General features: G+C 35.3%; 1 protein-coding gene across 1 annotated transcript in view; it reads left to right on the forward strand.

The window, feature by feature from the left end:
• NHLRC2 (NHL repeat containing 2) overlaps positions 1-22275 on the forward strand; it is a 58477-nt gene that overhangs the window by 14888 nt on the left and 21314 nt on the right. The window contains exons 3-5 of the mRNA XM_081268739.1: positions 9498-9953; positions 12214-12335; positions 19621-19750. Of these exons, the coding sequence (XP_081124865.1) occupies positions 9498-9953; positions 12214-12335; positions 19621-19750 (708 nt within the window). The remainder of the gene's footprint in view (positions 1-9497; positions 9954-12213; positions 12336-19620; positions 19751-22275) is intronic.

Consider the following 22275-nt stretch of genomic DNA (forward strand, 5'->3'; position numbering starts at 1 on the left):
CCTCTCTCTCACTCTCTCTTTAAAAAAAAAAAATGCAGGAAGCAATAAACTAACTTAAAAACTCAATTGAGAATACTACCAGCAGAGTAGATCACTTAGAAGATAGAACATCAGACAATGAAGACAAAGTATTTCAACTTGAAAAGAACATAGACAGCTCAGCAAGACTGTTGAGAAACCATGAGCAGAATATCCAAGAAATATGGGATAACATTAAAAGACCAAACTTAAGAGTCATTGGGATACAGGAAGGCACAGAGCTCCAAACCAAAGGAATAAACAATCTATTCAATGAAATAATACGAGAAAACTTCCCAGACTTGAAGAATGAAACAGAATCCCAAATCCTAGAAGCCTACAGGACGCCGAATGTGCAAAATCATAAGAGATCCACACCTAGACACATTATAATGAAGATGCCCAACATACAGAATAAGGAGAGAATTTTAAAAGCTACAAGAGAAAGGAAGCAGATTACATTTAGGGGTAAACCAATCAGGATAACAGCTGATCTCTCAACACAGACTTTGAAAGCTAGAAGATCCTGGAATAACATATTTCAAACACTGAAAGAAAATGGGTTCCAACCAAGAATCGTGTATCCGGCGAAATTAAGCTTCAGGATGGAAGATGAAATTAAAACCTTCCACGATAAACAAAAGTTAAAAGAATTCGCAGCTAGAAAACCATCTCTTCAAAAAATCCTTGGCAAAACATTACAGGAAGAGGAAATGGAAAATAACAATGAAAACCAACAGTGGGAGGTAGGACAGTAAAGGGGGGAAAGTAATCAAAGAGGAAAACAAATCAGGTTTAGTAACATTAATAAACAAATATGGCTGGAAGAACAAACCATATCTCAATCATAACCCTAAATGTTAATGGCTTAAACTCACCAATTAAGAGACACAGGCTAGTTGAATGGATCACAAAACAAGACCCAACAATATGCTGCCTACAGGAGACTCATTTGATAGGAAAAGATATACATAGACTGAAGGTGAAAGGTTGGGAAAAATCATACCACTCATATGGACTGCGGAAACAAGCAGGAATGTCCATACTCATATCTAATAAAATATATTTCAAGCCAAAGTTAATCAAAAGGCATAAAGAGGGACACTACATACTGCTCAAGGGAACCATACACCAACAAGACATAACAATCATAAATATATATGCCCCAAACAATGGTGCAGCTATGTTCGTCAAGCAAACTCTTCTCAAGTTCAAGAGTCTAATGGACCACCATACAATAATCATGGGAGACTTCAACACACCTCTCTCACCACTGGACAGATCTTCCAAACAAAAGTTAAATAAGGAAACTATAGAACTCAATAACACAATTAACAACCTAGACTTAATTGACATATATAGAATATACCACCCAACATCAAGCAGTTACACTTTTTTCTCAGCAGCACATGGATCCTTCTCAAAAATAGATCATATATTATGTCACAGGGCAACTCTTAGACAATATAAAGGAGTAGAGATAATACCATGCATCTTATCTGATCATAATGGAATGAAACTGAAAATCAACGATAAAAGAAGGAAGGAAAAATCATGCATCACTTGGAGAATGAACAATAGGTTACTGAATGATCAATGGGTTTTAGAAGACATCAAGGAGGAAATTAAAAACTTTAACTTAGAGTTAAATGAAAACACAGACACAACATATCGGAATCTATGGGACACATTGAAAGCAGTTCTAAGAGGAAAATTCATTGCTTGGAGTTCATTCCTTAAAAAAAGAAAAAACCAACAAATAAATGATCTCATACTTCATCTCAAAATCCTAGAAAAAGAAGAGCAAAACAACAGCAAAAGAAGTAGAAGGCAAGAAATAATTAAAATCAGAGCTGAAATTAATGAAATTGGAACAAAAGAAACAATTGAAAAAATTGACAAAACTAAAAGTTGGTTCTTTGAAAAAATAAATAAAATCGACAGACCCTTAGCCATGCTAACGAAGAGAAGAAGAGAGAGAACTCAAATTACTAGCATACGGGATGAAAAAGGCAATATCACAACAGACACTTCAGAAATACAGAAGATAATCAGAAATTATTTTGAATCCTTATACTCCAATAAAATAGAAGATAGTGAAGGCATCGATAAATTTCTTAAGTCATATGATCTGCCCAGATTGAGTCAGGAGGATATAGACAACCTAAACAGACCAATAACAATAGAGGAAATAGAAGAAACCATCAAAAGACTACCAACTAAGAAAAGCCCAGGACCGGATGGGTATACAGCAGAGTTTTACAAAACCTTTAAAGAGGAACTAACACCAATACTTTTCAAGCTATTTCAGGAAATGGAAAAAGAGGGAGAACTTCCAAATACATTCTACGAGGCCAACATCACCCTGATGCCTAAACCAGACAAAGACACTTCAAAGAAAGAAAACTACAGACCAATATCTCTAATGAACCTAGATGCAAAAATCCTCAATAAAATTCTGGCGAATCGGATTCAAAAACATATCAAAAAAATTATACACCATGATCAAGTAGGATTCATCCCTGGGATGCAAGGCTGGGTCAATATACGGAAATCAGTAAATGTTATTCACCACATCAATAGACTTAAAAATAAGAACCATATGATCATCTCGATAGATGCAGAAAAAGCATTCAACAAAGTACAGCATCCCTTTATGTTCAAAACTCTAGAAAAATTAGAGATAACAGGATCATACCTTAACATTGTAAAAGCAATCTATGATAAGCCACAAGCCAGCATCATTCTGAATGGAGAAAAATTGAAGGCATTCCCTCTAAGATCTGGTACAAGACAGGGATGCCCTCTCTCACCACTTCTGTTCAACATAGTCCTCGAAACACCGGCCAGAGCAATTAGACAAAAGAAATTAAAGGCATAAAAATAGGAAAAGAAGAACTTAAATTATCACTATTTGCAGATGACATGATTCTATACCTAGGAGACCCCAAAGGGTCTACAAAGAAACTATTAGAGCTAATAAATGAATTCAGCAAAGTGGCAGGATATAAAATCAACACGCATAAATCAAATGCATTCCTGTATATCAGCAACAAATCCTCTGAAACGGAAATGAGGACAACCACTCCATTCACAATATCCCCCCAAAAAATAAAATACTTGGGAATCAACCTAACAAAAGAGGTGAAAGACTTATACAGTGAAAACTACAGAACCCTAAAGAGAGATATAGAAGAAGACCTTAGAAGATGGAAAAATATACCCTGTTCATGGATAGGAAGAACTAACATCATCAAAATGGCGATATTACCAAAAGTTCTCTATAAGTTCAATGCAATGCCAATCAAAATCCCAACAGCATTTCTTGTAGAAATAGATGAAACAATCATGAAATTCATATGGAATAATAAAAGACCTAGAATAGCAAAAACAATGCTAAGCAGGAAGTGTGAGTCAGGCGGTATAGCGATACCAGACTTCAAACTATACTACAGAGCAATAGTAACAAAAACAGCATGGTACTGGTACCAAAACAGGCAGGTGGACCAATGGTACAGAATAGAGGACACAGAGACTAATCCACAAAACTACAACTATCTTATATTTGATAAAGGGGCTAAAAGCATGCAATGGAGGAAGGATAGCATCTTCAACAAATGGTGCTGGGAAAACTGGAAATCCATTTGCATCAAAATGAAACTGAATCCCTTTCTCTCGCCATGCACAAAAGTTAACTCAAAATGGATCAAGGAGCTTGATATTAAATCAGAGACACGGCGTCTGATAGAAGAAAAAGTTGGCTATGATCTACATACTGTGGGGTCGGGCTCCAAATTCCTCAATAGGACACCCATAGCGCAAGAGTTAACAACTAGAATCAACAAATGGGACTTACTCAAACTAAAAAGTTTTTTTCTCAGCAAAAGAAACAACAAGAGAGGTAAACAGGGAGCCTACATCCTGGGAACAAATCTTTACTCCACACACTTCAGATAGAGCCCTAATATCCAGAGTATACAAAGAACTCAAAAAATTAGACAATAAGATAACAAATAACCCAATCAACAAATGGGCCAAGGACCTGAACAGACACTTCTCAGAGGAGGACATACAATCAATTAACAAGTACATGAAAAAATGCTCACCATCGCTAGCAGTCAGAGAAATGCAAATCAAAACCACCCTAAGATACCATCTCACTCCAGTAAGATTGGCAGCCATTAGGAAGTCCAACAACAACAAGTGCTGGCGAGGATGTGGGGAAAAGGGTACACTTGTTCATTGTTGGTGGGACTGCAAATTGGTGCAGCCAATTTGGAAAGCAGTATGGAGATTTCTTGGAAAGCTGGGAATGGAACCACCATTTGACCCAGCTATTCCCCTTCTCGGTCTATTCCCTAAAGACCTAATAAGAGCATGCTACAGGGACACTGCTACATCGATGTTCATAGCAGCACAATTCACGATAGCAAGATTGTGGAACCAACCTAAATGCCCTTCAATAGATGAATGGATAAAAAAATGTGGCATTTATACACAATGGAGTATTACTCTGCATTAAAAAATGACAAAATCATAGAATTTGGAGGGAAATGGATGGCATTAGAGCAGATTATGCTAAGTGAAGCTAGCCAATCCCTAAAAACCAATATGTTTACTGAACCTGATCTGTGAGATTGGTTGTTATACTAAGCACTGTGGAAAACCATAGAGGGGTTTTCTCTCGGAGGGCAGGCATAATCAGATTCGCATTTTTTAGAAGTTCAGTCTGACTCCTGGGTAGATAAGTCAGTGGTGGAAATAGCAAGAGTGGATATAGCAGATCTGTAGTCCCTCACATGCTAGGCAAGCGCTCTACCACTGAGCTACAATCTCAGCCCCTGGTTTTGTTGGGAGAGCCTTTGAGACTTGGATTTCATCCCCAGATGACTTCCATTGCCCTGAGGCTGAAGATCTAATCCTTTTTGACTTCAAGGTTGACCCTCTCTCCTTATTCTCATCCATCCCTTGCTCACCTTTTGTTTTCTGCTTGGTCACTTCTGTCTCTTCTTCCTTCTGACCTCTTTGCATGTGCTGACTTTCCTCCCTGGAATCTCCTTCACTCTCTTCACCTAGTGAACACCCCCAGGAAATGTTGAGGTATATTGATTAGGAAAACGTACAGTGGATTGTGATGGATAGTAATTGTTGCAGATATGTAATATGTATAAGCCTCAGCAACTTAGGGAGGCCCTAAGTGACTCAGCGAGTTGCTGCCTCTAAGTAAAATATAAAAAAAGGGCTGGGGTGGCTCAGTGGTACCCCTGAGTTTAATCCCCAGTACTGAAAAAAGAAAGAAAAAGAGAAAGAAAAATACTGCTTACATTTCTCCATTAATTAAGGGACTGGTTTTAGAACTCAATTACATTTATTTAACCAGTGAGCAATATAAAAGCTAAAACATACTTTAAACAAGAATCAGTCAGTGCTACTTCCAGGTTTGGAGAATGTTGGCCACCTAATTTTAAACCTTTCCACTCTCCTTCCCTACCCTCCCCAAACATAAAAATGACAAGGAGAGCAAATAAAACAATATCTGACCCTGCAGTTTATAATACTAGGAGACAGAATATCATGGCCTTCACATCACATGTAAGTTGGGAAATAAACTAAATACCAGGAAAGGTCCTGCTGCTACAAGCCTGCAGGTGCTAAGAACAGGGACAGAGGAAACTTAAAAGACTCCTCAAGAAAAAATAAGTGGATTAAAGGACTCAAGCAAACAAAGCAAAAATAGAATAACCTCCTCACTCCCAGAAAGAGAAACTCCAGTATGAAGTGTCCAGATTCAACACAGATTTGAATGTATTACCAGCTCTGAAAGAATACAGGGCAGGGGCTGGGCATATAGCTCAGTTGGTAGAATACTTGCCTTGCATGCGTAAGGCCCTGGGTTCAATACCCAGCACCACAAAAAACAAAAAAGAATACAGGGCTAGGATGGAAGCATTTCTTCCATGGGAGGAGCATTGCTTTGGGGAGAGAATTCCATATGTTGCAGATTTGCCATCCCTTGAGATGGGCAGCTGAAGGTAAAGAAGGAAATAAGAGGGAAAAGTTTAGGATCTAGCAGAAACAAGACACACTCCTCCCTTCAGAGATGCTATCCATCAATAAAACCTCACAGAAAAAAAGAAACTGTCAGAAGAGGGCACTCTCAAGCTGGGAACCTGCCCACAAAATGAAGAGGAATAGGAAACGCAGATCACATCCGTATAGAACCGTGGAAAGCTGAGAATGCAATTCAGAGTTGAAATGTTGATGCAGAGTCTCACTTTACCAATCACAAAATTGACAAAAACTGTAACACTTCCTCCATACTGAATTAAATATCCTCAAACAGCATTTAGGAATAATGAAAAAACAACTGCATTCAGAAATTGAAAAAATAAGAAAAAGACAAAAAAAGAAGAAATGTGTGTTGATTGAGATCAGGCAAGAAAAGAAAGGAAAAGTTCAAAATTATATTATAATTGAAAACTAAATTATAAGGCACTCAAGGGACAATAATTCATATAAAAATGTACTAAGGAATATTTAAGTAAAGCAGGGGAAAAAGGAAGCCTGGAGACGGAAAATGAACTAAACAAAAAAGTTCAAAGATTTAGAAAAAAAATGATTGAATTGGTAGGTGGACAAAGGAGGTCCAACATAAGACTACTTGGAGATACTCAAGAAAATCAAGACAACTGGCCAGAACCAGTGTAATAACTAAAATTAGAATTTAAGAAAACTTAGTGTGAATGAAAGAAAACTTGAATTTACATATTGAGGGCTCCTACCAGGTACAAGGGAAAATTGACCCAAAACAGTTCAAGCAGTATCCCAATAAAACTATTCCATTTTAAAGATTGAAAGAAAAAAAAAAAAAACTCAAGACCTGGGACAAAAAGATGACTTGCAAAGAAGACATGTTATCAAGACTTGTCAGACTTTTCACAGACAGGATACAAGCAAGCATTTCAGGAGTAAACCAAGGATACTGTATCCAACCCTGTGTTCAAGCATCAATCAAAGCTGTGAAAAACAGTTTGAGTGTCCAAGAACTCAGAATACCGTGCACATGTGTCCTTCCTGGTGAATGTACCTTAGGGAGAGCTTCATCCAACTAGGGATGATAGGGAAACTGCCTGTGGGTAGCTGAAGATTTCATACACGTAATAGTAGAGGTAGGACCAAAACAAGGATGTAGGGTTTTAGTATTAGTCATGGTTTGATAAGAGAAGCAGAGCCATTAGGAGTAGTGAAAAACAGGGATTTATTGAGCGTATGTAAGTGCGGACCTCTGCATGAGGCTGTTGCTTTTGTGTGCAGCAACTCAGCTTGAAGATGCCAGGCAGTTGAAAAGGAAGGATGGGTTTGAAGTAGGGAAGAACAAAGACAATTTGGAATTGGGCTATCCTGCAATAGCCCATGAATTTGATCACATGTGTTTTTATATAGAAATACTTTCATAGGCTTCCAATTTATTTAATGAGGTGAAAGCAGAGTCAAGTTCCTCTGTCAGGGAGCTGAACGCTCTACTGGCCCAGGAGTCAGAGAAGACGTAATGCCGTATTCCCCTGTGTTCATTATTGCCTGCTCTACCTTTGCCTATCCCTTATTTGTAGCCTGATTCACTTTATTTTAGGTGTATCTCTTATATCCAGTGTATATAAAACTTTTTTCTTTTAATAGATGAGTTGAACCCATTCATATTGATTCCTATGATTATTGTCTAAAAGCATTGTGCCATTATGTGTATAACCCAATACACATATTATGGGCATGACCTAGTAAACACAATAACACAGTTCTGACACATAATAAGTATTGCTGTGTTTCCCAACATCGTGTGTCATTAATTTATTTTGATGATTTGAGAAGTTTGTTTGGTTATCTTTATACTTACAACTTTAAAAAATAATAATAGCTAGGTTCTTTGAGATTTTATTGTATACTTGGCACTATTCTAAATGCCTTACACAGACTCTTTTAATCTGCCTGACCTAGGAAGCAGTTAGTGATAGTTCCCTCATTTGCAAAAACCGATCAACAGAGAGGTGAATTAACTTGCCCAAGGCAAGAAGTATTCAGCCCTTCCCATTTCTTTCCCTATATCCAGCTCTCTGGCAACCATTCCTCATGTATCTTTATTCAATATGCTTTTGAGATGTATTTAATCATTTGTTTTCAGCCATTTGTTTGTGATGTATCGAGGCAGGACTTTCTTGTAATTTGTCTTTTTTGTTGCTTGCTGACATTAAATTCAGTAAATTTATATCTTTGGCCAAATTTTAGAAGTTTATTATTTAGTTAGATATTCTTCCCAGTCTCTTTCTCCTCTTCTTCTGGGATTCTAGTTACATTTTATGTCTTCTGACCTGTTCCACAGATCTCCGAGGTACTGTTTATTTTTATTCAGTCTTCTTTCTCTGCATTCTTTCGTTTGGATCACTTCTGTTGAACTATCTTAGGTTCTTTGACTTTTCCCTCTGTCATTTTATTGCCATTAAGCTCATTCAATGAATTTATTTCAAATAGTATTTTCATTACTGCAGTAAACAAATACTATTTTTTAAAAGCTTTTATCTAGCCAATAGGCATGAAAAATTTTAATACTACAATAGCCCATGAATTTGATCACGTTTTTTTTTTTGTTTGTTTTAGTCTTTTTTTTAAGTTGGACACAATACCTTTATTTATTTATTTTTATGTGGTGCTGAGGATTGAACCCAGTGCCTCACACATGCTAGGTGTGCGCTCTTACCACTGAGCCACAACCTCAGCCCCTGATCACGTGTGTTTTTATATAGAAATAAAGATTATCATTAAATTTTTTTTTTTTAAATGGGGTGTTTTACCACTGAGCTGCATCCTTAGTCCTTCTTTATTTTGAGACAGGGTCTTGCTTGCTAAGTTACTGTGGCTGGTCTTGAACTTGTGATCCTCCTGCTTCAGCCTCCCAGTTCCCTGGGATTACAGGCATGCATCACTACACCCAGCAAAATATGTTAATTTTTTTAATATATTTTTTTAGTTGTAGATGGACACAATACCTTTATTTTTTTATTAGTTGCTCAGAACATTACAATGATCTTGACATATCATATATCATACATTTGATTCAAATGCAGTATGAATTCTTATTTTTCCCCACATGTACAAATTGCAGGATCACATTGGTTGTATAGTCACATTTATACATACTGCCATAACAGTACCTTTATTTTATTTATTTATTTTTATATGTGGTGCTGCTGAGGATTGAACCCATACCTCACATGTGCTAGGCAAACGCTCTACCACTGTGCTACAGCTCCAAATAATAAAAAATTTGTTAATTTTTTATACATGTGTTCTATGCCATTAAAGATACTATAGTTGTATTTTTTTAAAAATTTATCAACTGTTTATACCTCTTAATGACCTGAAGTCTAATGTATAGATGATGCTGTGTAATACTTAATAATATTTCTTGTATGCTTTCTGTCTTTCAGATGGTCTTCTGATTGTTGGTGTCCACTCAGCTAAGTTTCCAAATGAAAAAGTCCTGGACAACATTAAGAGTGCTGTTCTCCGATACAACATCACCCACCCTGTGGTCAATGATGCAGATGCCTGCCTTTGGCAAGAGCTAGAAGTTTCCTGCTGGCCCACTCTGGTCATCCTTGGGCCCCGCGGAAATATGTTATTTTCTTTGGTTGGAGAGGGACACAAAGATAAATTATTTTTATACACTTCAATAGCTTTAAAATATTACAAAGAAAGGGGACAAATCAGAGATAATAAAATTGGAATAAAGCTCTATAAAGATTCTTTGCCACCTTCACCATTGCTGTTTCCTGGCAAAATAACAGTGGACCATGCTACTAATAGATTGGCAGTAGCAGATACTGGACATCATAGAATTTTGGTCATTTGGAAGAATGGACAAATTCAGTACAGTATTGGAGGTAAAGTTTCCTTTTAATTATGCTATATAATATGTTTTGTAGTTTAAAATAACTCAGGTAAATGTATTAAAATTGAAATTTATAATTAATAGCAAACTGTAGAAAGACAACACATTAACTTACATTACAAAATTATTGTTATTTAATGTATATGAATTAATCTTACTTCTTCAAAAAGCAAACAAAAATATCCAAAAAAGTATTTTCAAAGCAGGAAATCATTAAGTTATGTATCCTTTCAGTATAATTATATATCCTGTCTTGTTTTTAATAAACTGTACACTTACTTATGAAAATACATATGTTTTGGACCTCTAATATCTTAAATAGAAGTATTATACTTTGTAATGTTGTGAACAACCAATAAAAAAAAAAAGAAGTATTATATTTTATTTTCCAACAAAATCTTCTTGAAGACCAGGAAAGTGCCTCAAGAACTTGACATTTAGATTATAAAATTAATAAGCCAGGATTTGTACGTAATTTTACTTTTCTCTCCTTTTTTCCATAAGAACTTAAGCATACTTCTGGATCCCTTTGAATGTAGCAAAATAAAGAATCATTTAAGCATAAATCATTTTGTTCCATATCTTCCTGGCCTTACGTTTAAAAAAAATAAATAAAGCCTCTTGTTTAACATGTACATAATTAATAAAATCTAAGTACATCCTTACTAATTCTGCTTATCCAAGGCTGAACTGAAATGTAACAACATATTAGTCAAAGAGAAAAGTGATTCATGTCTTTGGGTCATGAATCAAGATGCGCAACACATACGGCCTTAGACATAGGGTAGGAGCACCCGAAGCACAGGTCAGCCAGGCCTACTCCTGAGCCATCATGCTGTTCCCAGGTTGCCAAGGTACTGCCTTGCCTCTTGAAGAAGTGATGTCTTTTGTTTAGTGTTTTTATTTGAGTATGTGTTATGTTTTGTTTTGGCTACTTAGTATTTTTGTGTAAACCAAGCATTTATGAGAATTCTTTTGTCTTTTATATCTAAAATTATATAAAGCAGTTTTTAATAGATTCTACCATTTTCTTTGCTAATAAATTAGGAAACCACCCGAAAACTATATTTCCCAAATATTTCTAAGAATAATGCTATCTGATGATATATTAATAGTTATTCTTTAATATTTTAAAAATAATTATTTGGTCACATACACTCAGGAAGCACTAATATATGATTTAACAAATTTTTGTGAGTCATCTGACACCTTGTATCTTACTCTGTTAGTGTTTCTCGAATATCCAAAAGGGGACTACAATACACAATATTTTCTAATTTAAAGTGACTACACAATTCCCCCACCACGTGCTTTTTTCCCTGGGAACTCTTATCAACATCAACAACAGTAGTGTCATTAGTAATATTGTATGCCTGACATTATTCTAAGCATAATACCTGTATTAATTTATTTTTATTCTTGCAATGCTGTAGGTTAGGTACTATTAATTCCATTTTATAGAAGAAAAGCTGAGGCACAGAACTTGCCCAAACCATTAGCTAGGAAGGGGCAGAGCTGGGATTTAAGCCATGTGTGTAGACTCCTCAGGTCATTTCCTACCTATCTCACATCTAGCACAGTGGAGTTCTGCAGAGCAGTTTGTGGCTGCTGACTTAAAGACTTTGAATTGCTTTTCCCCAGGACACAGAAATAGCAACTGTGTTTTATCATCTTATATTCCCCACCCTTGGAACTCTTCCATCCCTTGTAAAGTCTGAGTAGGCCTTTGTACCAGAATCTTTAAGTATGGATGAGATGTTATAGGCCTAAATTCATGATGAGGTAAAACAGAGAGCAAGGACTCAGCTGAGGCTGTTGCACTGTTTGAGATAGTGTGGGGTATGTGTGCTTTTCTAGGGAAGAGGGGCATAATTTTCACTTTATTATAAAGGAGTTTATCTTATTATTTTGTTGAAAATAATTCAGCTAGCTGTTGAAAGGTTAAAATTGTTTTTAACTTTTTAGTTTAGAAAGTTAATAAGTAATTAAAGTGCTTTTAAAATTTGTTTCTTCTGTGTTGCTGAAGTTCACTAGTAACTATTACATCAAAAGCCCTGTCATTACCAATACTCACTCTTGAGAAAAATAGATACCTTGGGAAACATTTTCATTTTGAGGGAAGAAGTATCATGTTGTTTATTTTAAAATCGCAGCATTAAATATAAACTTTAATTTTCATTTTTGTTGGTTTTACTTTGAAATTACTTCTTAGTCAGAAAATTTTATCTTATGAGTTATGTCTTGTCTTTTAGGACCTAACCCTGGAAGAAAAGATGGAATATTTTCAGAGGCAACTTTTAACTCCCCACAGGGTGTAGTCATGAAGAATAATGTCATATACGTGGCAGACACTGAAAACCACCTCATAAGGAAGGTAATTTCCCATTTTAAGTTTTACTACTTCTGATCAGAAAAGCTTATATTTATTTACTACATTAAATGTTCAAGGTTGAAGGGTGATGTTTAAGCATATCAGATCATCCTTATTCCACCTTTTCAGGGGTACTTGCTTTAGTTTTATTCTTAAGTATTTTGTTTTCATTTGTGTCAGTTTATAATTGCCACAGAAGAAGAACCCAATAAATTATTTGTTTATCCTTTGTTTGAAAGTTACGTGCCTGATTACCCAAAAGCTCTCATTTTGAGGTTTTTCTCCTAACCACTAGTTCACACAATGATCCTTTGTCCTTTCCAGTTAAATTTTCTCCAATCTAGAAAAAAAAAAGTCCTACCACTCCAGCCTCTCCTCAGCTCTGAACTTGTTGGCTGGTAACACTCACTGATAAATTAGTTTTAAAATTTATTTCATCTCATTAAAAGTAATATGTGTTCTTCATTTTTTAAAAATTATTAATACAGAAAGAAAAAATTAGTTAATAAAAAAGTTTACTGTTTATCAACTCCAGTTCCTTAGAAGTGACCAACCACAGTTAAAAATTGTATCTTTTCAGAAATTTGCTACTCATATACAAATAAATTTATACTTAAAAGATTATTTCTATAGAGAACTTTTAAAAAACAAAGGGATTCATACCATATAAATACATAATGTTTTGCGGGTATTCTTTTTTTTTTTTTTCAAATTAGTCACATGAATGATGCGACTGTCATATTCCATTTTGGACATACCCACTTCCTTTAAATGTTCCCCACCTGTAGCTATTTGGGCTATAATTCCTGATCTTTAAATTGCCATCTATTTGGATGATAAGTAACTAAGTTACTCTGACCCATCCTGATAGATGAACATATTGTTTGAGGAACTTTCTTGCTTTAGTCACTACTACTTTCAGGGTTGACATTTGTCCTCATTTATTCAATAATATTATTAGGTTATTGCAGATACATATATAGAATATATAATATTATCTTCTGCAATGTAAATCTCCATGGAAACAAGAAATAGGTTTTCTTTCTTTTATTTATTTTTTGGGGGTGTTCTAGGGATGCAACCCATGACCTTGTGCATGCTAGGCAGGTCTTCTACCACTGAACCACACCCTGTTGAATTTCCTGTGGAAATTCTAGCACCTAGAACAGGGCCTGGTCTATGGAAGGTGTTCAGTAGACATTTGTTAATTTATGAACAAATAACATCTGCCTAATGAAGCATTTTTAAATATATATATATATATATATATATATATATATATATATATATATTCCTATTAATAAAAGAAGGTATTATGTGAGAAAAGGATTTTAGGGATTAATAAAATAGATGTAATTTTTGAAACTCTTTGAGGTTGTCTTCTCAAATATGATAATATATTGCTGAGTATGTTAGTGATGGCATAGTCGTGTAATGTTTCTAAACTTACTGCTGAAGAACCTTTTTAGGCAGAGCTTCTCATGGGACTGATGTTTCCATGATACCTACTTTGTAGAAAAGTGGTTTTCTATTATTGAGCCCTTAGAGATCAATATTTCTTCCTCCTTTTTGTGTTGGGGGTTGTATGTTTCTGTAATTCTCCAGAATGTCATGGACATAAGCCATCCATTGAAGTAGCAAGAGGGCTAGCCCAGAAATCCAGAGGACTTGTTCTTTTTGAAGTGTGCTCTATCCTTCTGCTTTATAACTTAGTAGGTTTTGAAGGACTAACCATAGTGTTGCATTTCAAATGCTTATGCATTTAAGTAACATAATCACAACAAAGTTAGGCTTTCTAACTTTTCTCTGTTATATGACTTAGTGTAACGTCTGTAAAAATAGGTAGCAAAATTACTTCTTCCCTTCCTTTTTAAGAATATTTATTACATTGTTTTTAAGACCTCATTTGCAGAAGATTAAATTGATCATAGTCCTATTTTCACACACATGAACATCATTGTTCCAAGCAGAACCTTGTTTGGTCTAGAACATATATTAACTTGGAAATTTCCTACATCCCTATTCTCCACTCCAACTGCCATTCCCTTATGTGAACAAGTCTGTAGGCAGCAGTCTGATACATTTAGTGCATGTCTTTTGTACTTACATGTGACCTTATAAAACAGTGTTTTATGTGCATAGCTATCTTAAATGATACTATTTTGTTATATTTTATGTATCATGAAACTCACCAGTTAAGCGTACAATTCACTAAGTTTTTAGTAGATTTAACAGATTTTGCAAATGCTCTACCACTGAGTTATATTCCCTGACCCCATTTCATTCTTTTGTATGTGCCTATCCAGTTACTTCAGAATCATTTATTGGAAAGAATATTCTGCCTTCATTAATTAATTTTGGTAACCTTCTTGAAAATCTTGATTATAAACGAGTGGGTTTATTTCTGAACTTTAAAGTCTGTTCCATCAACCTATATGTCTGTCCTTTGGCCAGGACCACATCACTTTTGTTGCTATAGCTTTAAGTGTTTTTATATCAGCAAATCGGAGTGCTCCCACTTTTCCTTTTCCAGGACTGTTTTGCCTCTCCTAGGTCATTTGTAGTTTCATATGAAGTTTTGGATCAACTTGTCCATTTGTGAAAAAAACGAAACAGAAACTTTTGAATGCTTTGTATATAAATGTCTACATAAACAAATTGTTTCTGATTGTTAAACTTTCTCTTCCTTTTTATCGTATTGCTGTCTAGGACCTCCATTGTGTCTAAGCATTAACAGAGTAAATGGGTATCCTGTCATGCTCATGATCTTAAAATGTGTGTGTATTTTCTCCAAAAGTTTAATATTTGCTGTAACTTTAAAAACAGAATATCTGTTAAGTTAGAAAAATTTCTACTCCTAGTTGCTGAAACTTGTTTTATTACTACATTTATTGAAATGATTGTATGATTTTTTTTTTTTTTGTCCTTGGTCTGTAGATGTGTAGAATTGGTAGATTCTTTTGAGGTTGAGCCATCTTTTTATTCCTGGGATAAACCTTACCTTGACATTAATTTTTTAGGAATCAAGTTGATTTTGATTATTCAAATTTACATTTAGTATTTTAAAATTCATGTTCAAATTTAAATGGCTCCAAAACTTCAAGTACTCTGCTCATCTGATATTAGAATCAAGGTCACACTAACCTCATCAAATCAACTAGTTTCATTTTTCTGTATTTTGGAATAATTTGCCTAACAGGAATTACTGGGTTTTGAACATTTGTTAAAACTCTCCTGTAATATCACCCAGGTCTGATTTTCTTTTTTAATAAGAAGAGTTTTTTAATTTTCTTGTCTATTTCTATGATGTATTTCTGAAGTCAAGATCTATTTCAAGTACCCTTTCCAAGTTGCCTATTATATTTTCACAGATCAGGTTCAGTAAACATATTGGTAAGGTTAAATAGAGGAGTTTTCTATAATCTCAGACAGCTTAGAGAAGACACTAGAGAAATAATGCAAAGAGGTATTGCCAAAAAAGATTAACATAAATTTACTGTGGTAACAGAAGAAAGGATGACAACCTTAAGATTGTTTAAATAGATGAAGAAAAATCTTTGAAACCATTTAATCTATATTCATGATGAAATGAACATGCTGGAAATGGAAATAAATGCCTTTAATATGATAAAGGGCATCTACAAAAAGCCTCCAGCTTCACTTAATGCAAAATAGTGAATGTTTTCCCCTCAGTATTGGGAACACTTTTACTGCAAGTTCTAGCCATTGTATTAAGGCAAGACAGAGAAATAAGAAGTATAAAAAAGTGAGGAATAATTGTCTTTATTTGCCAGTGACATGTATACACAGAAAATTCTAAGAGATCTATTAGTAGCTATTATAACTAAGAAGTGAATTTAGGAAAGTCATAGAACATAAAACCCATTTAAAAAGATCAAGTCTTTTTCTTTCTTTTTTTTTTTTTTTTTTTTTTGATATTGAGATTGATCCCAGGGGCACTTAACCACTGAGCTACATCCCTAGCCTTTTGCTTTTTTAAAGACAAGTTCTCACTGTGTTGCTTAGGGTCTCATTAAATTGCTGAGGCTGGCTTTGAACTTGCAACCCTCCTGCTTCAGCCTCCTGAGCTGTTGGAATTACAGACGTGCACCATGGTGCTGGCCTCTATTTTTATATACTAATAACAATCAATTGGAAATTAGAATTTTAAAATTCTATCTACCTAACAGCAAAAACATAAAATACTTAGAATAAATTTAACAAAATATGTGCAAGACCTGTATATAGCCTGTCCTCTCTATCCACAAGTTCTGCATCTATAGATTCTGCTAACCAAGGATTGAAAATATTCAGGGAAAAAAAATTGCATCTGTAGTGAATATGTGCAATCTTTTTTCTTGTCATTATTCTCTAAACAATACTGTATAACTATTACATAGTATTTTTATTACATTAGGTATTATAAGTAATCTAGAGATGATTTAAGGTATACGGAAGAATGTATGTAGGTTATGTAAAAATACTGTCATTTTATATTCAAGACTTGAGCATCCTGGCATTTTATTGTACTGGGTGGGTCCTAGAATCAATCCCCCATGGATACTGAGGTATTTCCAACTATAATATATTGCTGAGAAAATTAATTCCATGTTAGATATTATATGAATGTATCTAATAGAATTAATATTGAAGGCTCAATATTAGAATATTTGTTCTCTCCAAACTGATCTATATATAAATCCAGTACAATCCAAATCAAAATTTCACTAGGCTTTTTTTGTAGGGGTTGACAAGTGGATTCCAAAATTTACATGGAAACACAGAACAAAGGGTATATAATGTCTAAACCAATCCTGAAAAATAACAAAATTTAAAGACTTATGCTACCTGATTTGAAAACTCCTTATATTGCTACATTCATCAAGAAAGGCAGGTTCTTACACAAGGGGTAGATATAGATCAAGAAAAATGAAGGAAGAGCCTTAAGTAGCCCCATATGTATACAGTTATTTGATTTTCTTTTCTTTTCTTTTCTTTTTTTTTTTTTTTTTTTTTTTTTTTTTTTAACCCCTGGGATTGAAACCAGGGGCACTTAACCATTGAGCCACATTCCCTGCCCTTTTTATTTTGAGCTAGGGTCTCACTAAGTTGCTGAGGGCCTAGCTCAGTTACTGAGGCTGGCTTTGAACTTAGGATCCCCTGCCTTAGCCTTCCGAGTTTCTGGGATTACAGGCATGTACTACTGCGCCTGGCTAGTTATTTGATTTTGAAAAAACATCAAAGTACTCAAACACAGAAAGAAAAAATAATTTCAGCAAATGGTGCTAGAACATCTAGATAACCATATGGAATTTTTAAAACAGAATACACTTTTCTAACACAACATAGACAAACATCAATTCAAGATGTCTCACAGACCTAAATGTAAAAGTTGCCTAACAGGAATTACTGGGTTTTGAACATTTGTTAGAACTCTCCCGTAATATCACCCAGGTTTGTTTTCTTTCTTTCTTTCTTTTCTCTCTCTCTCTCTCTCTCTCTCTCTCTCTCTCTCTCTCTCTCTCTCGATAGAACCCAGGGGTGTTCTACCACTGAGCTACATCCCCAGCCCTTTTTTACTTTTTTGAGACACGTTTTCTCTAAATTGCTCAGGCTGGCCTCAAACTTGTGATCCTCCTGTTCAGCTTCCTAAATCCTTGGGATTATAGGCTATGCCAGTGTGCCTGACAAAACTAAATTTTTGAAACATTTCTCAAATGGCCCATAAACACCAGAAAAGATACTTGTCATCCTTATTAAGCAAGAAATTGCATATCAAAACTACAGTGAATTGGGAGGCTGAAGCAGAAAGATCACCAGCCTCATAAGCAACTTAGACTGACTCTCTTAAAAAATAAAAAAGGCTGGGGATGTGGCTCAGTTAAGCACACCTGGTTCAATCCCCAGTATCAAAAATACGTACAAACAAAACCCACAATAACAAGCCATTTAATACTCCCATAGGATGGTTGAAATTATCTTTGTGATTTATAAGTAGACAATTATTAAGATAGGACACAAAAAATAGTAATCATAAAAAATGATATCAAACTTTATCAAAATTTGAAATACCTGCTCATTAAAATTTACCATTTTAAAAAATTAAAACACAGAGTTTCAGAAACATTAACAAACAAACCCACAAAACATCTATTAGGGGTCTAGTATCCATGATACTCAGAGGTTCCTACAACTGAATTAGAAGACAGCACAATTTAAAAAATGAGCCAAAGATTTGAACAGAATCTAAGAAGATAAAGGAATGACTAGAAGCATGGAAGAAGGTATTCAACATTGTGAGTTAAGAAGGAAATGTAAGTTAAAGCCATTTGGTCAGCCAGGCATGGTTGCACTTGATTATACTAGGAACGCTGAGGCAGGAGGAGCGCCTGAACCTAAGAGTCCAGACCAGCCTGGGCAACATAGTGAGACCCCTGTCTCAGGAAAAGAAAAACAAAAGCACATGAAGTGCTGATCTTTTAATAAAGACAGTATGCTGATGTTTGCAGTTGACTTTGAAATGCATCAAAAAATAGAAATGGATTAATAGCTAGAAAAAATATATGATAAAGCAAGTAAGTGAAGTGTTGATACTAGGATCTAATTAGGTGATAGGTGTATGGATATTTGCTGCAAAATTTAGTTTTTCTATGTGTTTGAAAGTATTCGTGGTAAAATGTTGGGAAGGTGTTGGGATTTGAAAGCAGAGTATCTTTTTTTTAAATCAGTGGAGTACATTTGTTTTATGGTGGGGTGTGGCTCAGTGTAAAATGCCTGCCTCGAACACAAGGCCCTGGGTTCAATCCCCAGTGCCTAAAACATTCTTTTTGTTTCATTTAAGAAATAGAGTCATCGACTGCATCCATTCAAATCCCAGATCTGTGACATACTAGTTGTGGGATCTTGAGAATGCTGATTGGCTGGCTCATTCTTGGATCAGTGCCAAGCAAAATTGAAATATAGACATTTAATTTTAAGAAGCATGCATTTTGCTAGATTGTGTTTTAAAATTTCACTTCCTTTTAAAATATTTTCAAGGTAAGATGAGGTCCAGGCCAGTTCTGGCAGAGGCATGATGAGGATGGGAGAGGAGGAGTGAAGTGGGGGGTAGACAGGTGGGGAACTGAGAGGCACTGATTATACTGAATAGAAAGTTCCTTATAATCAATTGGCCTTTTCAGAAACACTGTGTTGCAAATACTGTCTGTGTTCTGTTGGAAATCTCTACATCACAAAAGAAAAAAAAAGATAGCATGCTACGTGTAACATATCCATTAAATTTTTACAGATTGACCTAGAGGCTGAGAAGGTGAGCACTGTAGCTGGCATTGGAATTCAGGGAACAGACAGAGAAGGAGGAGCAGCAGGAGAGCAGCAACCCATTAGCTCCCCATGGGATGTCGCTTTGGGAACATCAGGTATGTGTGGTTTCAATATTCAATGGGAGTAAACTTTGCTTAATAATAGTTAAGGTTTAAAAAAATATTCTTGCATTACTCATTTGGATTAATTGTATTGCTGGTTATTTTATACTTTTGTACTTATGACTTGGAGTTAATTGTATACAACAAAGGCAACAGTAATATATACAGGCTAGTATAAATGTTACACACAACAATTATATTTTATATACAAGATGGAGTATATAGTCCTCTAACTTAAAGTTTAAAATTTTTATCTTAGCATTTTCCAGTTAACATATTTAGTTTAAGAATACTCAGAAAACTGAAAGGATTATAGTTTCAGAACTTGGAGACTATTTATGAAGTATATTACTTAGTGTCCTTGTTAACTCCAGTTTGAAAAAGAAGTCAAGAAAGCAAAGAGGGAGTTACTTTTTCTTTAGATTTTAACAGTTTGTACAGTATTGAAATATGGTAGCTTCTTTTGAGCAATTAAAAACATTAACCCTACTGAATATGCAAATATTGATAATAAACAAGACTTAACATTGTTCATATGTTCTTTTCTACCTATATTAATTCACTCAAAGAAATCCTGGAGTCCTTTTATTAGTACACTTATTTTTACTGGCCCTTAGTGGTACAGAGATGGTTATTTACATGTCTAAAATCAGATAAACAAATAAAGAGTTAGCAGAGTCCATTAAAAATGGAATTTGAGAGGCTAAATGGTTCATGAGGTCTTAATATAGTCAAAGAGTCAATACATGCTAGCTTTGTTGAATTGCTTTATATTTGAGATAATTTTCTATTATGTTGCCAATTTAGTTATAATTCAAAGGCATTTTTTCCATTGTGATTAGCTTTTGTAAAGCTTTTAATATTAAAGTAAATGAATGGGTTGGTACCATGCACATGTAATATATTTAACTTAGTGTGACATGGAATATGTTTTTGAGAACTCCATTTTTGGAATTCCTGTTCTAAACAGTAATGAGTTGTTTTGTCATCCTCTAAGGGAGGCAGCACTGTGGAGCAGTACATCCCAGGCCCAGGCCAAAGGGGACACGTCATATGTAGAGAATTTAAAATTATAATAAACTAATTAAAACTCATCTCCATTTTATTACCATGCATTCGAAATTCTAAACAATTTCATAGTTAAATCCTTGCCAACATCTATCACGCTGCCTCCTTGCCTTTGCTACAACACTGAGCATAAATCTTACAGATGGCAAAGCAGAACATAAATCTTATGGATGGAAAAGTAGTCTGAAATGTAGCTGTCAGTAACATAGTTAAAGTGAATGAGAATTTCTGCTTTGGCATGCAATTTCCAGCTCTCAGGGGGAGAAAAAAGTTCTGCACTTAATATATAACATCCCCTAACCCCCAAAAGTTATTTACAGCCAGGAGTCCATACAACAATGTAGCTACTGATGTTTGCATTTTGCCACTTTGTATCATCTTTGTCTATTAGTAATTGCCTCAATAATGCCACCAAGAAATCATCACAAGACTCACACAAACCTAAACTAACCAACCTTTCTTCCTTTTCCTTTTCCTTTTCCTGTGTGTAGTGTTAGAAATTAAACCCACGGCCTCTGTTGTGTTAGGCAAGTGCTCTACCACCGAGTAACACCTCCAGCCCTTTTTATTTTATTTTGAGATACGCTCTTGCCTATCTCAAACTTAGGGGTCCTCCTGCCTCAGCCTCCCAAGTTGCTGAGATTGCAGGCATGTGCCACCACATGCAGCTCTAAACCTTTATTTCTTGCTCACTTATGGAGTTGGGGTTTAGCTGATCAGCATGTTTGGGTATAAATCTAGTCCATGTGGTGCTCACCTTCCATGGACCGGTAGCTATCTGAGGTATATTCTTCTATTAACAAAGCAGAAGTGCAAGAGGGTAAGCCCAGTTATACACATTTTAAGCCTTTGTTCATGCCATACCTATTTACCTACTATAACATCGTACCGTTTGTTAAAACGAGTCACATAACCAAGTTCAAAGTCAGAGAATAAGGATATATACTTTGCTTACAAAGAAGCCATGGCAAGTGAAGAATTGAGAACCATAATTCAGCTTTCAGTATGTACTTAAATTTTGTCTAGGCTAAAATTTTTTCAATCATACTTTATGGTGTAGGATTTCTGGTTGTCAATCTCTGTAGTGAGAAGCCACCCAAATCAATCTCCAAGGAAATGCTGGCTCCATTGTCAAGCACTCCATCAGGTTTCTTCTCTTTGAAACTTACTTGTTTATTTTGCTCAGTTTTTAAGAAAGGAGATGAGCTCTGCCTCAGCTCAACAGAGCATGGCTCTGCGTTTAACTTAGAGTTGAAAATATCTTCACTCAGGCACTTGGCAGGAGAAGCAGGAGGTAGGTAAGGTGAATGTACGTAAGCTCAGTCCCTTGCAGAGTACTGGCTAGGAGAAAGCAGCTTCGGCTCTGTGGTAGACCTGCAGCCACAGTGGTTACTCTGGCCCAAGACATTGGTGGGTAGGCTTTATAAGGTATGTACACATTTCTGTGTATT

This window comes from Spermophilus citellus (assembly GCF_964194105.1).
Source record: "Spermophilus citellus genome assembly, chromosome: 15".
In the NCBI taxonomy this organism is placed as follows: Eukaryota; Metazoa; Chordata; class Mammalia; order Rodentia; family Sciuridae; genus Spermophilus; species Spermophilus citellus.